General features: G+C 37.3%; 1 protein-coding gene across 7 annotated transcripts in view; it reads left to right on the forward strand.

Annotated features, from left to right (window-relative positions):
- LOC105477324 (solute carrier family 4 member 4) overlaps nucleotides 1-7,582 on the forward strand; it is a 504,202-nt gene extending 496,620 nt beyond the window's left edge. For 5 of the 7 annotated variants that reach the window (XM_011733788.3, XM_011733785.2, XM_011733787.2 and 2 more), the window contains 2 exons: nucleotides 2,498-2,577; nucleotides 3,285-6,379. In XM_011733788.3, coding sequence (XP_011732090.1) covers nucleotides 2,498-2,577; nucleotides 3,285-3,390 — 186 coding nt within the window. In that variant the 3' untranslated portion in view covers nucleotides 3,391-6,379. Of the gene's footprint in view, nucleotides 1-2,497; nucleotides 2,578-3,284 lie in introns of all 7 variants that reach the window. The other 2 variants (XM_011733790.3, XM_011733791.3) reach the window with 1 other exon arrangement.
- Nucleotides 7,583-21,547: the final 13,965 nt, after the last annotated feature.

Below are 21,547 nucleotides of genomic sequence, written 5' to 3' on the forward strand. Positions count from 1 at the left end.
AGCAGGTAGCAATTGCCATCAAGCTACTTTCTACTTTGCATTCTCATTGAAGAAAATGCATCCTTTTAGATTCAGATGCACTTCAGAGTACACTGATCTGTTACAGAAAAAGACAAAGTTAAGACACTTTTATTTCTATTTTACCAAGCCACCTCGACTTCAATAAGAGGTTACTGTTATCAAGAAATGTTTGGAATGAATGTCTATTGATAAAAAATAATGGGTGTATTAGTTATCAATCATTGAGTAACAAATTACCATAAAACTTAGCAGCTTAAAACAACAAACATGTTTTCTTACACAATTCCTGACATTCAGGAATGCAGGGGCAGCTGATTTTGGTTCTGGCTCAGAGTCTCTCATGAGATTGCAGTCAGACCTGTCAAGCTGTCAGCTGGGGCTGAGTCTCTGAAGACGTTTTTTTTTTTTTTTTTTTTTTTTCCAGGAAGAAATGAAAGGATGTATTGAAAATTATAGTATACTCCCCGTTGTGGGAGTGGGCCCAAGAATAGGGACTCAAGGGCCCCATTACGAAATTTTTGGGAGTTTAAATACCCTCTACTTGGGGTATACCCTATGTAAATGAAGAGGATGAAGTAAAGTTACAAACTCATTTACTTGGCCTATGCCCCATGAAGAGGATATTTCCTGTCATAGCCAAAGTGTGAATAGGCCTTATGTTCCCTGCCTCCAGACCCTGTTTTCCTGCCTCATCTCCTCAAGGAGAGATGTGATCTCCCTAAATCTTCATGGGAGGCAGAGGGACCGATGGTCTTTTTTCCGTAACTGCTTCATTCTGGCTTAGGGCATACTCCCTACCTATTGGGGATCACTGAACTCTCACCCTGCTCTTAGTCTAATGAAGGCAGGGTAGCTGCTTGATGGCCAGGGCGGTGTCTTCACCTGGAACTGGCTGGAACCTTTGTTGCATGATCATCTGAAGATTGATGGTCTCTAGGCAAGAGGAAATGAATTTGGTTAAAAAGGGGGAATCTTTTTAAACAAAATTCTGGGAGGCCATTGTTTTGAACTAAGCTCATGCACTAGGCCCCAAAAGACCAAACCAAAGCAAAATGAAGTCATTTGTGCTAAGGCTATAAGGAAACACATGAATTCTAGAACAGACCAGGTTTTGTTTTTTCTTCTGCACATCTCTATAACAGATATTAAACACATGAATTCTAGAACAGACCAGGTTTTGTTTTTTCTTCTGCACATCTCTATAACAGATATTCTTGACAGCATAGGTATCCACCCACTGAGGTTCCCATTAAATATTTTAGTCTCTGAGGACTTGGTTGGAGCTGAGGATCTGCTTCCAAAAGCACACTCATGGGGCCCTTGGCATGACGTTTGTTTCTTTACCTGTGGGTATCTCCGTAGGATGCCCATGACATGGCCTCCCTCAGAGCTAGTGATAAAAGAGAAAGAAACCAAGACAGAAGCTGCAGTCTTTTATAACTGAATCTCAGAAGTAACAGACCATTACTTCTGTCATGTTCTGATGGTTATGCAGCCCCACACTGTTAACACTGGGAAGGAATTACACAAATTCATAAATATCAGGAGACAGGGATCGCTGAGAGCCATCTTGGAGGCTGGCTACCAGCCTGAATTTAAAGAACCAAGAACTAAAGCAGTCTTACCTTTGGTGTCCAGTTTGTAACCTCTAACTTGTAACCGAGGCTAATTTCTGCTAACTTAATGGGGTTTGGTTATGAATTTCTTTTTTAATTTAAGCTCCTGAAGCCATGTTCCAACTTCATTTTTTATCTGTGGAGCATTAATAGCAAAAGCACACTGTGACACACATGTGCTTAACATGTATGTCTTCTGTTGGCATCATACCCTGGTATAGCCCCTTATAAATAAATGTAAAAGCTATTTTTAAAAAATCACTAGCCAGAATTTGAGGCTCATGGAAAAAGTTTATGTGCCAGTTGCCCTTCATCCTCTCAAAACCCCTTTTAAAGGATAAATTGCAAGTTGATATGATATTACAAGTTTACTTAAACAAAATACACTTGAGCATTTTGCCTGAAATGTTTCCTGATGTCATGTTTATCTTTATAATCCATGATGAAAGAACAGAACTGATAGAAGTAGTGTTGCAGGATGAGTAAGTACCTCAAAGAAAATCTTTTTTTTTTCCTTATGAACAACAGCAGGCAAACTTAGGAATGCTGAAGATGGAAGGAAATCCAAAAGCAAGCCTTAGACATTGAGAATGTTGTCACCCTCTAAAAATGATTTGCTTTTTATTCTTCTCACTGACAAGACAGCAGTGATCCATCCCAGAAAACCTAACGTAAAGGAAACGAAGTGATTTTGTCTTCATCACACTAGAGTCTTAGCTTAATACATTTTTTATTGAAATACCTAAACTTATCTTTTTACTCTTAACAGTTATGGAAGATGCATCAATTTTGTGAAGATTTTTGTTTTATACTTCACCATAGACCTACTATTTATGTTTTTTAAAACTTTTATTTTATAGGAGAAAGATCACCAACATTCCTTGAACGCCACACATCATGCTGATAAAATTCCTTTCCTTCAGTCACTCGGTATGCCAAGGTAAAGGACAGTCCAGTGTTTTATGTTGTTCTGTGGAATAATTGCCCCACAGAAATGTAGTTAATGGTGGGTTATTGACATAACTTCTTGTTCTCCTTCCTCTCTATGATTTCTCTTAAATAAATTAGCCAGTGACCAAAACTTGCTCCAGCTTTTACTAGTAGAAAGCATTTTAAGAGACCTACTTACTCTTACAAATAAGGGAATCTTTCAGTATCATTAAGTTACAACCCAGGATCAACATTAGCTCTTTTAATTTCAGTATCATGCCTGATTTGAAGGGGTGTAACTGGCACTTTCTGACAGTTCTTCTCCAGTGGTTTCTTTCCCTCTTCACAAAGTTCCAGAGATTTCAGGTTCTACTTGATTTTCTGAAATCTCTGAATATTTTTATTATGTCAGTCTTTTTGTCCTTTAATTTCTGACAGCATTACCCACATGGTAGTACCTCTTTTCCTTTTGTATTTGTTGTTTTTATTGTTTTGTTCTAGGTATGAGATCTTATGAAATTTTTTTACTTGAATTTCTTGACTCTACTGATAACCTTCATCCCATTTAAAGTGTTTGTTTTAAATACACAAAGAGAATATAAGTATTAAAAGAGAACAAGGAAGGACATACTTGACTTCTGTACAATGCATAAACATTTGACAGATGATGAAGGAAATGTGATTTACTTACTACTTTTTTTTTTCCTTTTCCTCTAGTCCTCCTAGAACTCCAGTAAAAGTTGTGCCTCAAATTAGAATAGAACTTGAGCCTGAAGACAATGATTATTTCTGGAGGAGCAAGGGAACAGAAACTACATTGTAACCTGTTCGTCTTTCTTAAAACTGACATTTGTTGTTAATGTCGTTGGTTTTTGTTTGGCTGTTTGTTTATTTTTTAACTTTTATTTTGTCTCAGTTTTTGGTCACAGGCCAAATAATACAGCGCTCTCTCTGCTTCTCTCTTGCATAGATACAATCAAGACAATAGTGCACCGTTCCTTAAAAACAGCATCTGAGTAATACCCCTTTTGTTCTTAAACTTTCAGATGTGTCCTCTGATAACCAAATTCTTCTGTCACTCAAGACACAGACACACACAGACCCTGCCCTTTGCCTCTATTAAGCAGAGGATGCAAGTATTAAGGATTTTATAACATGAAAATATTGAAGGAACTTTATTCAAACTTTAGCTTTGGGGCTGTGCTTACTGGCTTGTCTTTGTCTGGTAGAACAAACCTTGACCTCCAGACAGAGTCCCTTCTCATTTATAGAGCTCTCCGGGACTGGAAAAAGTGCTGCTATTTTAACTTGCTCTTGCTTGTAAACCCTAATCTTAGAGTTATCAAAAGAAGAGAAACCTGAAGGTACTTTACTCCCTATAGAGAAACCATTGCCATCATTGTAGCAAGTGCTGGAATGTCCCTTTTTTCCTATGCAACTTTTTTTAACCCTTTAATGAACTTATCTGTTGAGTACATTGAAGAATATTTTTCTTCCTAGATTTTGTTGTTTAAATTATGGGGCCTAACCTGCAACTTATTTTTTGTCAATTTTTAAAACTTTTTTTTAATTACTGTAAAGAAAATGAATTTTTTCCTGCAGCAGGAAACATAGTTTTGAGTAGTTCTACCTCTTATTTGTAGCTGCCAGGCTTTCTGTAAAAATTGTATTGTATATAATGTGATTTTTACACATACATACACACACAAATACACAATCTCTAGGGTAAGCCAGAAGGCAAGATCAGATTAAAAGCACCATGTTTCTAAGCATCAATTTTTCCCTTTCTTTAAAAGAAACTTAACTGTTCTATGAAGGAGATTGAGGGAGAAGAGACAAACTCCTATGTCATGAGAAGAACCGACGTTCTGATAATAGTAGCATCTGGGTGCAGATGCTGATTGTATGACCACGTCAATGTCCTATGCAGTATTGTTAGACATTTTCTCATTTTGAAATATTTGTGTGTTTGTGTATGTGCTCTGTGCCATGGTTGGTGCATATATGTGCAATGTTAGAAAGCAAAAGAGTGACGGTAGGCAGAGGGCAAAGTCATTGAGTCTCTTGTGCCAGTTTTCATAAAACCCAAACCACATATGAAAAAATCCATTAAGGGTCCAAGAAGTCTGTCCATATGAAAATGAGAGCAAATATCGTTTATTTCCCAGATATCAGTCATTATAATTGATATAATAGCTCATACATGCAATATAAAATTCATAGGAGTATTAATAGCCCATTTACATGTCTATAAAATGTAATGGGATTACAGAGCTGCAGAGTACAGTGTAACGGTACTCTCATGCACTTTTTTCAGGATGCAAAGGCAATTATTCTTTGTAAGTGGGACTTTTAGAACATATTAGTGTACATATTATATGTATGTATATTTCAAAGTACCACACTGAAAATTAGACTTTATTAACCAAATTCAACATGGTATTTAAAGGTTGTTTTTAGTATGATACATTACATATTGTGAATGTATATTAAAAAACATTTTAAATGTTAAAATTATAATTTTGGATTCATATAACCACAACTGTGATATGTCCTAACTATAACCAGTTGTTGAGGGTTATACTGGAAGCAGAATGAAACCACATTTTTTGGTTTGATAATATGCACTTATTGATTCCCACTCATTGTTATGTTACTTAAATTATTATTCTGTCTCCTTGTAATTTTGATTACAAAAATGTTATTATCCTGAGTTAGTTGTTACTTTTACAGTACCTGATACTCCTAAAACTTTTAATTTATACAAATTAGACAATAATGACCACAATTTTTTCATTAAAATAATAGTGGCAAATTATTTGTTATTGTGTTGAAACCTCACCTGCCAAATTCTGGCTTCATATTTGTATTTAGGGCTATCCTTAAAATGATTATTCTGTATTATGTAGCTTTCTATTACCCTAATATAAACCAGTATAAGAAGACTTTCCCTTTTTCTTTACTCACGGAAGCATCAATAAATTGTTTAAAAACCATGTATAGTTTCAGCTTAACCTGTGATCTTGTTAAGTTAAAGGTACTTTTGTTTACTTTTATAAAAGTTCTAGCTAAAACATTTTTTTTCTGATCAGGAATCAAGTATCTGTGGTTCATGCCCGTCTCTATACCTATCAAAGAATTCCTGAAGCAACTAAACTCATCATGTCAGCCTGTGAGTAGAGGTGAAACCTATGTGTACCTCTGTTTATGATCCATATTGATATTTATGACATGAACACAGAATAGTACCTTACATTTGCTAAATAAACAGTTAATATCAAATCCTTTCAATATTCTGAGAACCCAGGGAAGTGTTTAAAAATGTCATTACTTTCAAAGGAACAGAAGTAGTTAACCAAACTAACAAGCAAAACCTGAGCTTTACCTAGTAACACCAAATTATCCGTATCTTAGCTAAATTTACCCATTGCCTAAGAATGAACCAGATTTGGTGGTGGTTTTGTTTCTATGCAAACTGGACACAAATTACAACAGTACATTTTTTTATAAGTGTTTCTCCCTTTTCTCCATAATGTGACTTACGGAGATAAAGGATGCAAAAGACAAAGACAAAGTCCGCTTAGAGTTGTTAACCAGAAAGTCCTGGCTGTGGTTGCAGAAACACTGTTGGAAGAAAAGAGATGACTAAGTCAAGCGTCTGCCTTATCAAAAGAGCAAAAATGCGTCTGGTTTTGTGTTTGGGAGAAAAATATCTTGGACACACTGTTTTCCTTGATAAAAGTCATCTTCTCTACTGTGTGAAATGAATACTTGGAATTCTAATTGTTTTGTGTGCCAGGGGCAGTAATGTCCCTGCCTCTTCTCCCAATCAAGGTTGAGGAGTGGGGCTGGGGAGAGGACTTAACTGACTTAAGAAGTAGGAAAACAAAAACCTCTCTCCTCAGCCTTCCACCTCCAAGAGAGGAGGAAAAACAGTTGTCTGCTGTCTGTAATTCAGTTTGCGTGTATTTTATGCTCATGCACCAACCCATACAGAGTAAATCTTTTATCAACTATATACTGGTGTTTAATAGAGAATGATTGTCTTCCGAGTTTTTTGGTTCCTTTTTTAACTGTGTTAAAGTACTTGAAATGTATTGACTGCTGACTATATTTTAAAAACAAAATGAAATAATTTGAGTTGTATTACAGAGGTTGACATTGTTCAGGGATGGGACAAAGCCTTCTTCAATCCTTTTCATACTACTTAATGATTTTGGTGCAGGAACCTGAGATTTTCTGATTTATATTTCATGATATTTCACATCTGCTCTTCACAGCATGAGCATGAAGCCCAGTGGCACTAAGTGGCTGGGTACAATCAAGTGATATTTTGTAGCACTTCACTATCTGAAAGGCCATGAGTTTTCAGATGATTTCATTGAGCTTCATTGCAGCCTAAAATTTTAAAAAAGTTTTGTAATATGCTAACCAGTCAAGTTGTGTTTTGACGAGAGATTTAGATATGTCCAATTTCCTGGCTCATTTCATTGTGCTCTATGGGTATGTATAAAAAGCAAGAATTCTGTTTCCTAGGCAAATATAGCAACTCAGGGCTAAAGTCATCCAGTGAAACTTTTAGAGCCAGAAGTAACTTTGTCCCAGTCCTACAATGTGAAAAGAGTGAATAGTTGCCTCTTTTTAGCCATTTTCATGGCTGGTACATATTCGTACACATTACTTTTCAGAATCAATACGCACTTTCAGATATTCTTATTTTTATTCTCTTAAGTCTTTATTAACTTTGGAGAGAGAAATGATGCATCTTTTTATTTTAAATGAAGTAGATCAACATGGTGGAACAAAATGATAAAGAACAGAAAACATTTCAATATATTACTAATAACTTTTTCCAATATAAATCCTAAAATTCCTATAACATAGTATTTTACAGTTTTATGAAGCTTTCTATTGTGACTTTTATGGAATTAAGAGATGAAGAAGATGAGATATTTTAGCATTTATATTTTTCAAAATTATATGTATACTTAAAATAAAGTAACTTTATGCATTTATGAGTGTCAAGTGTTTCTGTTCAATGCCTCAAATAATTGTTCAATGCCTATTATTTTACTTCTTTGGGTGATGCAGGGAATACAAAGATGAGCAAGTCAGAGTCCCTGTCCCCACGTTGCTTTAGTTACTCCAGGCAGGAGGATAAAATTAGTGTCCAAATTATATTTTTTTAAAAAGCTTATAAGAATTATCTAAGTATTAATGAAATGTTATTATGCAAAGAATCAAAGCAAGAAAAAATAGGTCCAACTAAGAGCGATAGGAATTTTTTTTTTGAGAAGATAGTATTGTCTTCTTTTATAAAGTTAGTGAAATATAAAATACCACTTTCTTGAATTCAGGATGTGGTATACAGTAAATTAATTCTCAAAACAAAACAAAAAAACTGCTAAGCATAATAAGTACTTATTCAAAAATAATTGTTCAAATGAATGAAATCTTAGAATGACTTTTAACAGAAGATACATTATATACACTTTTGCTGGGTCTGTCCAAGGTTTTGTGTAATATTTAAAATTCTCTAGGTAGCTTCAGTCCAAAATTATAATCAGAGAGTGGTGGTGTTGGGTTGGGGGGTGGGTACCAAATAATAGGATGAAAGAGAACTTCTGGTTGCAGTAAAAGGTGACGTACAAACAAAAATAATGAGGCGGTGACATTGGCTCAGTCTTTCAATCTGAAAACTTAACGGAGATAATCGCTCTGAGTATGAGGGGACTGATAGTGGTGGTGATAATGGGGGCTAGGGAATGGGATTTGGATTTTATCATTGAGCCGAAAGCAGGAGCAGAAGCCACACACAGAATAGATTCTAATACGGGAGAATTTGTATCTTCAGCATACACACAGAAGATTCATTAAATAATATTATGTGTAATGATAAAAGTCAAGAAATTAGATCAAATTATATTTAGTATATTATGAAAAAAATTACACTTTTGCATATGTTTTTGCATTTTTACCAACCCTTCATTATGCTATATAGCCTACCTGTCCCCTCTGAGAACTAGGAGGTAGAACACAAAACCCTCTGAGATACCAAATCTTCTTTCTCAAGGTCTAAGCATGACAGCTTGAGCACCTTAGATCTCAAATCCTCATTCAGAATATATTTATGCTCATTTAATTCAAAATGTTAACAAGCTCAGTCATCTATAGATTTCTTTAAATGGAGGAAATTAGAAACAACAGAGAAAATTATTGATAAGAGAATTGATGTAGCAAGAATAGCTTAGTCTTGACAGGAAGAAAGAAGATATTTAAAAACTGTATAAAATATATTCAAATACTTAAGAATTGGGTTATTTAGTTCAGAGGCAGGACACCACAACTGGTCTTTTATATTGACTGAAATCCACTGATTAAATTATTAACCTGATTAAATATCTTAAAGGTAAAAATAAATTGTAATTAGTGGTCTGAATAATGATTTAGGGACATCAAGAAGATATTAATCTATATTTGATTTTTTTTCATTCATCCTTGATAAACATTGAATGAGGTAGTTGCTGAAGAACCAAAAATAAGACATGATTCTTAATTTCAAGTAACCATCAAATGAAAAAGAAAGACGTGTAGTCAAAGTAGTGCAATAACAATTTATAAGCACTATAATAGAAGTATGTGCTGGGTACCAGGGATGTCCAAATGAGGAAGTTAACAATTCTTTGTGGGAATAAGAGGCCAAATTGTCAGGAAGTCTCAAAGCAATCTGTCAGGTTTTTTTGTTTGTTTGTTTGTTTGTTTGTTTTGTGAGCAAGTGTTTGCCAGACAAATAGTCTGAAGTGGAATTAAAGTGGTTAAAGACATTTCAAACCTGGAAGCTGTAAGACAAAATGGTGCAGGCAGAGAATTGCCATTCATTTGTTCTATTACTAATTTAATAATAATGGGACATCTGTGTGCCAGACTCTTTGTTTAGTTAAAGCAATGAGAAAAAAAAAAAAAAGATATAATCCCTGCCCTAATGAATTGTGTGTTTTAGAAGAGGAGCTATATAATAAATAAACTTAAAAATTATAAATACAGTATTATGAATTACAATAAGTGTTGTAAAAGGATGGGGAAATGGGAGAATAAACCTGACTAATGGATACTGGGTGGACCTTGGAGGGATAGTTGAGTGGAGACCTGAAGCATGTGTGGAAGAAGGCAGGTAGACGGTGAGAAGATTGGCCTAGGCAGAGGAAACACCATGGCAGTTAAGACAGAAGGGGCTGAAGGAGAAAGAGAATGTGGAAAGTTCAAGGAACAGTATATTTTTGTGGAGACTAAGTACCAGCATATCCAACTGAACACATTGGCCAGTTAGGAGCTTGTGGTCTGACCAGGGAAGGTCTGAACGAGGTTTTTCAGAGATGATAGTTTCTGAGAAAACAAGGTCCATGATGTGTTTCCTGGAGATAGTGTACATCTCAGCAATGTTTGACACCATGGTACCCTTCCTGCAGCTCAGAGTTTGGCCTGACATTAAAGGGCAGTGGCAATCTGTTAACGGTTTTTGGAAGAGAAACAGCTCATTGGATTTGCCCCGAATAAGGAATAGATTGGAGAGGTGCTGGACTGAGGCAGACTAACCAATGGAAACCATTGCAATAATCCAAATGAGGGATGATAGTGGGATTGATCCAGAGTTAGGCTTTGCCAGGAGGGTGCATCAGACGGGCAGCAGAGCTTCTGGACACTTCTGTCTCCTGGATTTTCTCATATATTTATGCCTAAATCTTCTTAGAATTTGTCACACCTTTTTATTTCTTCCTCAAACAAATTGTCGGTGTTTAATCCTTTGTCTCTTTCTCTTTCTTCTTAGGTGCTTTTGTGAGCTCCCCTTCCTCTTGTCTGTTTCATACTTGTATTCTTCCAGGTTTCTGCCCAAGGCATGACTCTTACTCCTCTTGTTCTGTCACAGCAATGGTACCCATTTGAAGCCACCTATGTGTCTTCAAATAGCATCCATATGCTGATAACTACAAAATCTGCACTTTCAGTTCAGATCTCCTGAACTTTTGACTTAGATGTTCAACTCATTCCAGAACACTTGGATTTAAATGACATGTGTTAACTTATCCAAATCAAAACTTGCCCATCTACCCCACTGAAGCATATCTCTCAAGTTCCCTATGTCACAAAGAATTCCATCTGCCAGGTAGTAGCTTAGTTCAGGCACCTGAATGTCATTCTTAATTCCCACCTCTTATTTCACTCCTTCAATGAACCATGAGTGCTGTTCTACCTCCTTAGCAGATCAAAATCATCAACTTGTTATACATATCTTCATGACCACTACATTGGTCTAGATGTCCATCATCTACTACCTGGATTGTGAAATACCCTTTCCACTGGTGCCCATGCCTCCAGGTTTTCATGTTGAGAGAAAAATACATACTTCCTATCCTGCCTCCAAGATATTTTTTTTAAATACAAAAATAATCTCTATACAAATTGGTGAGCCAAGACCTCCCTTTTGAAGACTCTATTACAATGATTCTTAATAAAAACATTATGGAAGAGGGCACAGGTGAACCAGAGACTCCCACAAAGTTCAGAATGATGAAAGGCAAATGCAAGTTTGAGTGATGAAGCCACCTATGGACTAGAACACATGCAAAGTAAGCCACAGTAAAGGCCATAGATGGATGGCCAAGAGAATCTCATGAAGCCTTGGACTCAGACATTGCAGGCAGTACTGAAGATGGGAATGGGAAGTGGGGCTGGCTGAGAATGGATGTCAACAGTAGATGTGTATAGTAATCCCCCCCTATCCTTAGGGAATACATTTCAAGACCTGCAGTGGATGCCTGAAACAGTGGATAGTACCGAATCCTACATACGCTATGGCTGTTCCTATAGATACATACCTATGATAAAGTTTATAGGTTAGGCACAGTAAGAGATTAACAACAACAAAAATGAAACAATTATAAGAATTCACCATCACTAGACTTGCACTTTGGGGCCATTACTAAGTAAAGTAAGGGTTGCTGGAACACAAGCACTGCAATACTGCAACAGTCAATCTGATAATCCAGGCGGCTACTAAATGAGTAAAAAGTTGGTGGCATAGCCAGTGTGGAAACACTGGATAAAGAGAATATTCACATCCCAGGCAAGATGCAGCAGGATAACACAGAGTTTCATCACACTACTGAAAATGGCATGCCATTTAAAGCTTACGAATTGTTTATTTATGGAATTTTTAATATTTTTGCACCGCAGTTGAATGTGGGCAACTCAAACTGCAAAAAGCAAAACCACAAATGGGGGAACTACTGTATATAGAACTCCCTCTCCCACCTCTGCTTGCCAATCAACCTAATGCCAGTTTCTTATCTTACGTAAAATATCAGAGGGTTCTTCTCTAAGATGATTGAACCAATTGCCTTGGGAGAAATTAGGAACCCCTTTTAAAAAGCTCTCCTCATTCTGACATTAATGACTCATTACCTTTCTGTATAACTAGGCAAGGTGTAAGAATCAACAAGACTCTCCTGCAGACATAAAGCTCCCTGTCAAATATTTGTCTCAAGTTCTAAAATGTAAAATGTGTAGATAGGACAATAAGAATCACAAAACACTTGAAGAAATCCTTTAGGCATTACAGAGAAAGACTGAGATTAATAGAAAATATAAACTCTATGAAAACAAATATCTCAGAGAGTAGCAGATAACTTTTAAAATCATTCTAATTTGTATTTGAGAAAAGCTTACCTATACACACTCAGAACAGGATGATTTTAAAATGAACAATAACAAAATGAAAAAGAACACTTGAAAATTACAAATACAATTCCAAATTTTTTAAATTAAATAATAGTTGGAAGATAAAGTTTACGCAATGTCCCAAAATATAAAATCAAAGTTTTTTTGAAAAAGAAGAGAAAACTATATATAAGAAAAAGTATAGGGTATCAATCCAGGAGGACCAATTTTCAGCTGATAGGATTCCCACAGGGAGAGTTCAGGGAAAGTGAAGGGTAAGACATTTTCTGTAAAATAATAAAGAACATTTCTCAGTGATGAAAGGAGATATATACCTTCAGATATAAATCTGAGTGCCCAGAACAACAAATAATTAAAAATATATACTCATAACATTGAATTTTAATGACCAAAAATAAAAATGTTTCAGAACATGGGATTAAAAGTATCTCAAAATTGCCCAGAAAAAAAGGCTACCTACAGAGAAATCAGAACCAAAGTGGTAACAGTCTTTGCAACAGCAAAATTGTTTACTAGAAGATACTAGTATAATGTCTTCAAAATTTTAGATTATTTAAACCTAAAATTCTAGAACCAACTAACTTATCAGTCAAATATATGGTAAAATAAAGTATAAAAAGTGTAGAAATCTTCAAATGCCAAATGTTCATCTTCTATTCAACTCTTCTTAGGAAATTACTTCAGGATGTACCTCACAATGAAGGATTTAACTGAGACATGAGTAAGCATCACAGAAAATAATGATTCAACCTTGTTGAATGATAAAGTCCAGAATAATCACTGTTCATCAGGCCTAGTGAACTAGCAATCAAAACTAAATTAGGGTCAGATGTGGTGGCTCACGCTTGTAATCTGAACACTTTGGGAGGCTGAGGTGGGCAGATCACCTGAGGCCAGAGGTTCAAGACTAGCCTAGCCAACATGATGAAACCCCCATCTCTACAAAAAAACAATTAGCAGGGTGTGGCGGCATGTGCCTGTAATCCCAGCTACTGGGGAGGCTGAGGCAGGAGAATCACTTGAATCCAGGAGGTGGAGGTTGCAGTGAGCCAAGATTGTGCCACTGCACTCCAGCCTGGGTGACAAAACAAGACTCCATCTCAAAAAACAAACAAACAAAATTAGGAGAACAGAAGTCTTCGGAAAGAACATTTTTAAAAAGCACCTCTATAGAATGGATAAATGGCTGAAAGCTTGAATATATGATAAAGGCCCTTTTATAAAAAAAGGCAATTCAAAATTCCTAGAAAAACAAAAAGTTGTACAAGAAATTTGTGGCCTAGATATTTGAAACCAATCCAAATCACTTAGTAGACCAATAGTAGTTAGTAGACTTTAGCAAAAGAATGTGCTAGATTCCAACAATGAGGTAGAATCTGTAAAATATTGAAGATATGGTAAAGAAGGCATATGTTTATTTTCCAAAAAAGAAAACAAACGCAATCAAAGACTCCAGGAAAAATAAAAAATATATACCACTTGAGCAGTAAATACTCCAAATATATAGTCAACTTAAATGTTGAGCTATTGATGGTGCAGATAAGAAAAGAGACCTTTTTTGAACTTGACATTCTCCTTTGAGTGGCTCAGGTATAATTGTACTGGATATGTAATTATAACCCACTACTTGATCCTACTAGAACATTAGCATAGCCATAATATTAACATAGCTATAATAACGGAAACACAATTTATTGGTTTTAGCATTCACAATGAATCTATAAACAAGGCATAGAATGTTTTAGATGTTAGAGAATTGAATGCAAATGATATTATCCTTGACAATGTAACAGGCAGCTGAGAGAATGTTGGGAAGTGGAAGTGAGAGAAGAGATGAAGAGCAGTATGAGGACACCAAATCAGTCAGTGATGTGTTTGGAAAAAATAACAATTTTGAACTTTGCCTCAAATAGTCTGGGGTTAAGTCACTTTTGGCTTTTGTTCCATGTGTTGATGTCAGGGATGGCATCTCTGTGATTCTCTTGGTTGTTTTATTCATGTTCACAAGATGGGTGTTGCATTTTCAGTCATCACATCAAAACACAAAGAAGCTAGTAGACAGGTAAGGGGCTTTCTCCTAGCCAGGCTTTGCCTTTATATTGGAAGGGAAGTTCTACCTGTAAGACTTCCCTTTATGTTTCACTGGGCAGATTTGAATTAACTGCCCACACTTGGATCAATCACTGTTTAATGGCATTCTGATTAGCATTTTCTGAACCTAGTCTTCTGGGGTTAGAGTCTAATTCCTGAGCCTAGGGATCTTAGTCCACTACCTGAACAAATTGGAGTTGGTGTGGCGGGATAGGAAAAATGCATGTTGAAAGGTGAAATAGCACTATAATATTTTCTGTTTTGAAAACCAGCATTCTCCAGTGTCAGGAATGCTTTTTGTCTTCTTTACCTTATTTAACCTGACCTTGTGTCTTAGGTCATCCTTGTTAAAATTTAGCTTACACAGGAAACTCCAAACGTTAGAATTTAGCAATGGAATTGTCAAGGGGGTACATCAGTTAAACATTAGTAGTATGATTAAGTTACTCAACTGGCCGACAATTGCTGACTTTGGGCAGAACTACAAGAAACTATGAACTAGTGGATTAGTGACAATACATTAGCTGTTTTCAAAGGATCAGTTTTTTGAAGGGTGAGACTGCTATTAGATACTATGATTAGAAAAGTGCTGAGTACGGTGGCCGGTAAGATGGCTGAATAGGAACAGCTCCAGTCTGTAGCTCCTAGCAAGATCAATGCAGAAGGTAGGTGATTTCTGTATTTCCAGCTAAGGTACCCAGCTCATCTCATTGGAACTGGTTAGACAATGGGTGCAGCCCACAGAGGGTGAGCTGAAGTAGGATGGGGCATTGCCTTATCCAGGAAGTGCAAGGGGTCGGGGAGCTCCCTTCTGTAGCCAAGAGAAGACATGAAGGACTGTGCCATGAGCAACGGTGCACTCCACACCAGATACTATGCTTTTCCCATGGCCTTCACAACCCACAGACCAGGAGATTCCCTCGGGTGCCTATGCTACCAGGGCACTGGGTTTCAAACACAAAACTAGGCAACCTTTTGGGCAGACACCAAGCTAGCTGCAGGAGTTTTTTTTTCATACCTCAGTGGTGCCTGGAATGCCAGTGAGACAGAACCATTTGCTCCCCAGGAAAGGGGGCTGAAACCAGGCAGCCAAGTGGTCTAGCTCAGCAGATCCCACCCCCATAGAGCTCAGCAAGCTGATATCCATTGACCTGAAATTCTTGCTGCCAGAACAGCAGTCTGAAGTGGACTAGGAGGCTCAAGCTTGATGGGAGGAGAGGTATCCATCATTACTGAGGCTTGAGTAGGTGGTTTTCTCCTTACATTGTAAACAAAGCATCCAGGAAGTTCAAACTGGGCAAAGCCCACCACAGCTTGGCAAAGCTGCTATAGCCAGACTGCCTCTCTAGATTCCTCCTCTCTGGGCAGGGCATCTCTGAAAGAAAGGCAACATCCCCAGTCAGGGGCTTATAGGTAAAACTCCCATCTCCCTGGGACAGAGCACCTCAGGGGAGGGGTGGCTGTGGGTGCAGCTTCAGCAAACTTAAACGTTCCCGCCTGCCAGCTCTGAAGAGAGCAGTGGATCTCCCAGCACAGTGCTCAAGCTCTGCTAAGGGACAGACTGCCTCCTTAAGTGGGTCCCTTACTCTCATGCCTCTTGACTGGGAGAAACCTCCCAGCATGGGTCAACAGACATCTCATACAGGAGAGCTCCAGCTGGCATCTGGAGGGTACCCCTCTGGGATGAAGCTTCCAGAGGAAGGAACATGCAGCAATCTTTGCTGTTCTGCAGACTCCATTGGTGATATCCAGGTAAACAGGGTCTGGAGTGGACCTCCAGCAAGCTTCAACATACCTACAGCAGAAGAACCTGTTAGAAGGAAAACAAACAAACAGAAAGGAATAGCATCAACAAAAGGACGACCACACAGAAACCCCATCTGAAGGTCACCAACATCAAAGACCAAAGGTAGATAAATCCATGAAGATGAGGAAAAACCAGCACAAAAAGGCTGAAAATTCCAAAAACAAGAACACCTCTTCTCCAAAGGATCACAACTCCTCGCCAGCAAGGGAACAAACCTGGATGGAGAATGACTTTGATGAATTGACAGAAGTAGGCTTTAGAAGGTGGGTAATAACAAACTCCTCTGCGATAAAGGAGCATGTTCTAACCCAATGCAAGGAAGCTAAGAACCTTGAAAAAAAAGTTAGAGAAATTGCTAACTAAAATAACCAGTTTAGAGAGGAACACAAATGACCTGATGGAGCTGAAAAACACAACACAAGAAATTCGTGAAGCATACATCAGTATCAATAGCTGAATTGATCAAACTGAAGAAAGGATATCAGAGACTGAAGATTAACTTAATGAAATATAGTGTGAAGACAAGATTAGAGGAAATAAGAATGAAAAGAAATGAACAAAGCCTCCAAGAAATATGTGACTATGTGAAAAGACCAAACACATGTTTGAGTGGTGTACCTGAAAGTGATGGGGAGAATGGAACCAAGTTGGAAAACACTCTTCAGGATACTATCTAGGAGAACTTCCACACAGTGGCAAGACAGGCCAACATTCAAATTCAGGAAATACAGAGGACACCACAAAGATATTCCTCGAGAAGAGCAACCCCGAGACACATAATCGTCAGATTCACCAAGGTTGAAATGAAGAAAAAAATGTTAAGGGCAACCAGAGAAAAAGGTTGGATTACCCACAAAGGGAAGCCGATCAGACTAACAGCAAATCTCTCTGCAGAAACCCTACAAGCCAGAAGACAGTGGGGGCCAATATTCAACATTCTTAAAGAAAGGAATTTTCAACCCAGAATTTCATATGCAGCCAAACTAAGCTTCATACACAAAGCAGAAATAAAATCCTTTACAGACAAGCAAATACTGACAGATTTTGTCCCCACCAGGCCTGCCTTAAAGAGTTCCTGAAGGAAGCACTAAATGTAGAAAGAAAAAAACAGTACCAGCCATTGCAAAAACATACCACATTGTAAAGACCATCGACACTATGCAGAAACTGCATCAGATAATGGGCAAAATAACCAGCTAGCATCATAATGACAGGATCAAATTAACAAATAACAATATTAACCTTAAATGTAAATGAGCTAAATGCCCCAATTAAAAGACACAGACTGGCAAATTGGATAAAGAGTAAAGACCCATTAGTCGGCTGTATTCAGGGGACCCATCTCATGTGCAAAGACACATATAGGCTCAAAATAAAGGGATGGAGGAATATTTACCAAGCGAATAGAAAGAAAAAAAAAAAGCAGGGATTGCAATCCCAGTCTCCAATAAAACAGACTTTAAACCAACAAAGATCCAAAAAGACAAAGAAGGGCATTGCATAATGGTAAAGAGATCAATGTAACAAGAAGAGCTAACTATCCTAAATATATATGCACCCAATATAGGAGCACCCAGATTCATAACGCATATTCTTAGAGACCTACAAAGAGACTTAGACTTCCACAAAATAATAGTGGGAGACTTTAACACCACACTGTCAATATTAGACAGATCAATGAAACAGAAAATTAACAAGGATATCCAGGACTTGAACTCAGCTCTGGACCAAGCAGACCTAATAGACATCTACAGCACTCTCCACCCCAAATCCAGAGAATATACATTCTTCTCAGCACCACATCACACTTATTCTAAAATTGACCACATAATTGGAAGTAAAACACTCCTCAGCAAACACAAAAGACAGAAATAGTAACAAACAGTCTCTCAGACTGCATTCAAATTAAAACTCAGGATTAAAAAACTCACTGAAAACCACACAAGTACTGGAAACTGAACAATCTGCTCCTGAATGACTATTGAGTAAATAAGGAAATGAAGGAAGAAATAAGTAAGTTATTTGAAACCTATGAGAACAAGACACAACAAACAAGAATCTCTGGGACACAGCTAAAGCAGTGTTTAGAGGGAAATTTATAGCACTAAATTCCCACAGGAGAAAGAGGGAAAAATCTAAAATTGACATCCTAACATCACAATTAAAAGAACTAGAAAGCAAGAGCAAACAAATTCAAAAGCTAGCAGAGGGTAAGAAATAACTAAGATCAGAGCAGAACTAAAGGAGATAGAGACACGAAAAACCCGCCAAAAAAATCAATGAATCCAGGAACTGTTTTTTTGAAAAGATTAACAAAATAGATAGACTGCTAGCCAGTCTCATGAAGAAGAAAAGAGAGAAGGATCAAATAGACACAATAAAAAATGATAAAGGGGATATCACCACTGATCTCACAGAAATACAAACTGCCATCAGAGAATATTATAAACACCTCTATAAAAATAAACTAGAAAATCCCCATCCAGTTACCACTGAATTTCTTCACAGAATTAGGACAAACTTTATAGCCAAGACAATCCTAAGCAAAAAGAACAAAGCTGGAGGCATCATGCTACCTGACTTCAAACCATACTACAAGGCTGTAGTAACCAAAACATCATGGTACTGGTACCAAAACAGATACATAGGCCAATGGAACAGAAGAGAAGCCTCGGAAATAATGCCACACATTTACAACCATCTGATTTTTGATAAACCTGACAAAACAAGCAATGGGGAAAGGATTCCCTATTCAATAAATGGTGTCAGTAAAACTGGCTAGCCACATGCAGAAAACTGAAACCGAATCCCTTCCTTACACCTTATACAAAAATTAACTCCAGGTGGATTAAATACTTAAATGTAAGATCAAAAACTATAAAAACCCTAGAAGAAAACCTAGGCAATACCATTCAGGACATAGGCATGGGCAAAGACTTCACGACTAAAACACCAAAAGCAGTGCAACAAAAACCAGAATTGAAGAATGGGATCTAATTAAACAGAAGAGCTTCTGCACAGCAAAAGAAACTATCATCAGAGTGAACAGGCAACCTAAGAACAGGAGAAAACTTTTGCAATCTATCCATCTGACAAAGTGCTAATATCCAGAATGTACAAGGAACTGAAATTTACAAGAAAAAAACAAACAACCCCATCAAAAAGCGGGCGAAGGATATGAATGGACACTTCTCAAAAGAAGACATTTATGCAGCCAACAAACATATGAAAAAAAGCTCATCATCACTGGTCATTAGAGAAATTGCAAATTAAGACCACAATAAGATACCATTTCATGCCACTTAGAATGGCAATTATTAAAACGTCAGGAAACAACAGATGTTGGAGAGGATGTGGAGAAATAGGAATGCTTTTACACTGTTGGTGGGAGTGTAAATTAGTTCAACCATTGTGGAAGACAGTGTGGTGATTCCTCAAGGATCTAGAACCCACAATACCATTTGACCCAGCAATCCCATTACTGGGTATATACCCAAAGGATTATAAATCATTCTACTGTAAAGACACATGCACACGTGTGTTTATTGCAGCACTGTTCACAATAGCAAAGACTTGGAATCAATCCAAATGCCCATCAGTGATAGACTGGATAGAGAAAATGTGGCATATATACACCATGGAATACTATGCAGTCATTAAAAAGGATGAGTTCATGTCCTTTGCAGGGACACGGATAAAGCTGGAAACCATCATTCTCAGCAAACTTACACAGGAATGGAAAACTAAACACCACATCCTCTCATTCATAAATGCAAGCTGAACAATGAGAACACATGGACACAGGGAGGGGAACATCACACACCAGGGCCTTTCAGGGGCTGGGGGGCTAGGGTAGGGATCGCATTAACAGAAATACCTAATGTAAATGATGGGTTGATGGATGCATCAAACCACCATGGCACATGTATACCTATGTAAAAAATCTGCGTGTTCTGCACATGTATCCTAGAACTTAAAGTATAATAATAATAATAAAAAGAAAAGTGCTGAGTAAGTATCTATTATCTGACATGGGCAGCTTGGCTCTTCCAATAAAAAATGCAATATAATGCTGTTGGGTTATTAATGAATCTTTGTGAAGGACAGTAAAGAAGACCATATTTTCTTTGGGTGCAATGCTTAAGAAATCAAACAAATATTCAAAAATTTGGAACAGCTGAATGTGTGGGTTGCTTATATGGAAGGAAGTATACTGAAGTGGCTAAGCATCAAGGCTTTAGAGTCATCTTTGAATTCTGGCCTTGCAAACCTTTCTGAGTCTCAGTTTCCCCTCTGTACATAGAGGTAATAACAGTATAGGATCTATCTCTTAAAGTGGTTGTAATGAGAAATTAGAAAATGCACATAAGGTATTTACTATAGCACCTCTCCAAAATTATACTCTTTTAATTCATATTTCAGCAATTTAAAGTATGTAATAATTTGAATAAAGCCTAGTTCTTATATCTACATGATTATTAAGAAACAACTTCCAAGCAAATTAATACTCTTCTTAAGATTTTCATGGAGAACTAAATTACTTGAGAATTCACTGCTTTCAAACATTCAAAAGTACTTTCAGAGTGACTTATCCACATGAACCATTTAAGAAACTATTAAAAATTCCTCTGTTTGTTAAAGTATATTCTCTAAAAACCTCTACTGGATAATTATTTATTTAACAAACACTTTATATAGCCACACTATGTGGTAGGTAGTGTTCCAGATACTTTACAAATATTCATTTTTTTTCACAACAGCCTTAAAAGAGAGGTACTATTATTATTCCCATATTATAGATGAAGAGACTGAAGGACAGACAGGTTCAATAACTTTCCCAAGGGAACCGTAGAGCTCCTGAAGGAATGCTAGGCACTTCCCAGAACACCTTCAGATCCAGGTGTATTGGCTGCTGACAGTCACAGTTGAGTCCCTCCCCAGGAGTTTCAGTGGGCCAAAGCTTTACCCACAGTTATTCCCCTCCTTCAGGAGCAACCCATACCAATTCCCCTTGCCTCAATGCAGGACATCTCTAAAAGACCATTCCTGCTCTAGAGTTCCTCATGGGATCAGCTGAGGCCCTGTAGCAACTACATCATGGTTCAATTTTTCCTTTCAACTCAATTCTGTTCTCCTTACTCCGTCACCAGTGTTGAGAGTGCTCTTTGGGAGGCAATGTGACAATATAAATTACTTTTGTAAAGGTGCATTTTTGGAGCACTCTTCAATAAGCCTCCTCTGTGGAAATCTCTGCCTCCGAGTTGGTTTCCTGGAAACCTGACTTAAAACAGTCACATTGCTCATAAGTAGTAGAACAGACTCAAGCAGTCTGACCCTAGGATCTCTT

This window comes from Macaca nemestrina, chromosome 3 (assembly GCF_043159975.1).
Source record: "Macaca nemestrina isolate mMacNem1 chromosome 3, mMacNem.hap1, whole genome shotgun sequence".
NCBI lineage: Eukaryota > Metazoa > Chordata > Mammalia > Primates > Cercopithecidae > Macaca > Macaca nemestrina.